This window comes from Perkinsus marinus (genome assembly GCF_000006405.1).
Source record: "Perkinsus marinus ATCC 50983 genomic scaffold scf_1104296972636, whole genome shotgun sequence".
Classification (NCBI taxonomy): Eukaryota; Perkinsozoa; order Perkinsida; family Perkinsidae; genus Perkinsus; species Perkinsus marinus.
In genome coordinates, this window is record NW_003201700.1 from 1 (window position 1) to 957 (window position 957).

The following is a 957-nucleotide window of genomic DNA, read 5'->3' on the forward strand; positions in this document are numbered from 1 at the left end:
TGGGAGTTCTTCACTATGCGGAAGTGGTGGACAATCTTCCCTAATGAGGTCATTAGAGCTAGATGATAACTTACCAGCAACTAGCTGTTTGGCTCGGCGTAGGGTGATTTTAGACTGATCAGTGCCATCAGTACTAGCAGGCATGGTCACAAGGTCACCGTTGGTATCCTGATAGACTCTAGTACCCTTTTCATAGTGGTCATAGATGAGAGATTGTAAGGCTCTAGCCGGTACCAAGTTCTTGAGAGAAGCATAGACCAGCTTAGAATGCTCCGGACCATTCTCTATAGAGTTACCGTCGTCCGAAACACGTAGTTTCCCACCGTAATCATTCGGTAGGAGTATACCTTCGAACAGATATGCCATAGCAGTGCCAGCAAGTCGAACGACAGTTAGAGGACCTCTCCATGTAGAACTCAGGTGTCGACCAATAGCAGAGTCACTTGTCTCGCTAATATAAACCAAGTCGTAGAGTTCCAGCCTATAGTCTTGTGGAGATTCCCTAATAGAACGCTCACGTAGATCTGCTTGCTTTTGTTGCCAGGCATCGACGTATTCCTGGACAGTAATCTTGATCTTCTCTTGTTGATCAGCTAGAGTTGGTAGTAGAGACCTTACATAGGGCAAATAGTCAACGTTCAGATACTTGACCTCGAGTTTGTCCCAATCGATAGATGGGAAGTCGAGAGGTAGATCACCAGGTAGTCTCTGACGATAACTGTAATGTAGAGAACTAGGGCTGAGACTTGACCAATAACGAGGTGTGCTATTATAAGAGCGGACCGCCAGTAGATAACTGAAAATATAGTCATCAGGGGTAGCACTAGATGCCTCGATAGCCCTGGAAGTCTGAGCTAGATCTCGATGGGATCGTTCCCAGAAAGTCAAGTGTTGGCTATAACCAGGTAGAGTATACTGTCTCACACCATGTTTAGCCAAGATAGACCGTACCGCTCT

The 957-nt window shown here is 46.1% G+C and overlaps 1 protein-coding gene across 1 annotated transcript; it reads right to left on the reverse strand.

Moving 5' to 3' along the window:
* Window positions 1-74: 74 nt before the first annotated feature.
* Window positions 75-270, reverse strand: Pmar_PMAR007904 (hypothetical protein; the record flags this gene model as incomplete). The annotated part of the gene is made up of 1 exon (XM_002766514.1): window positions 75-270. A coding segment is annotated over one exon (196 nt), but the record flags the coding sequence as incomplete, so codon positions are not given.
* Window positions 271-957: the final 687 nt, after the last annotated feature.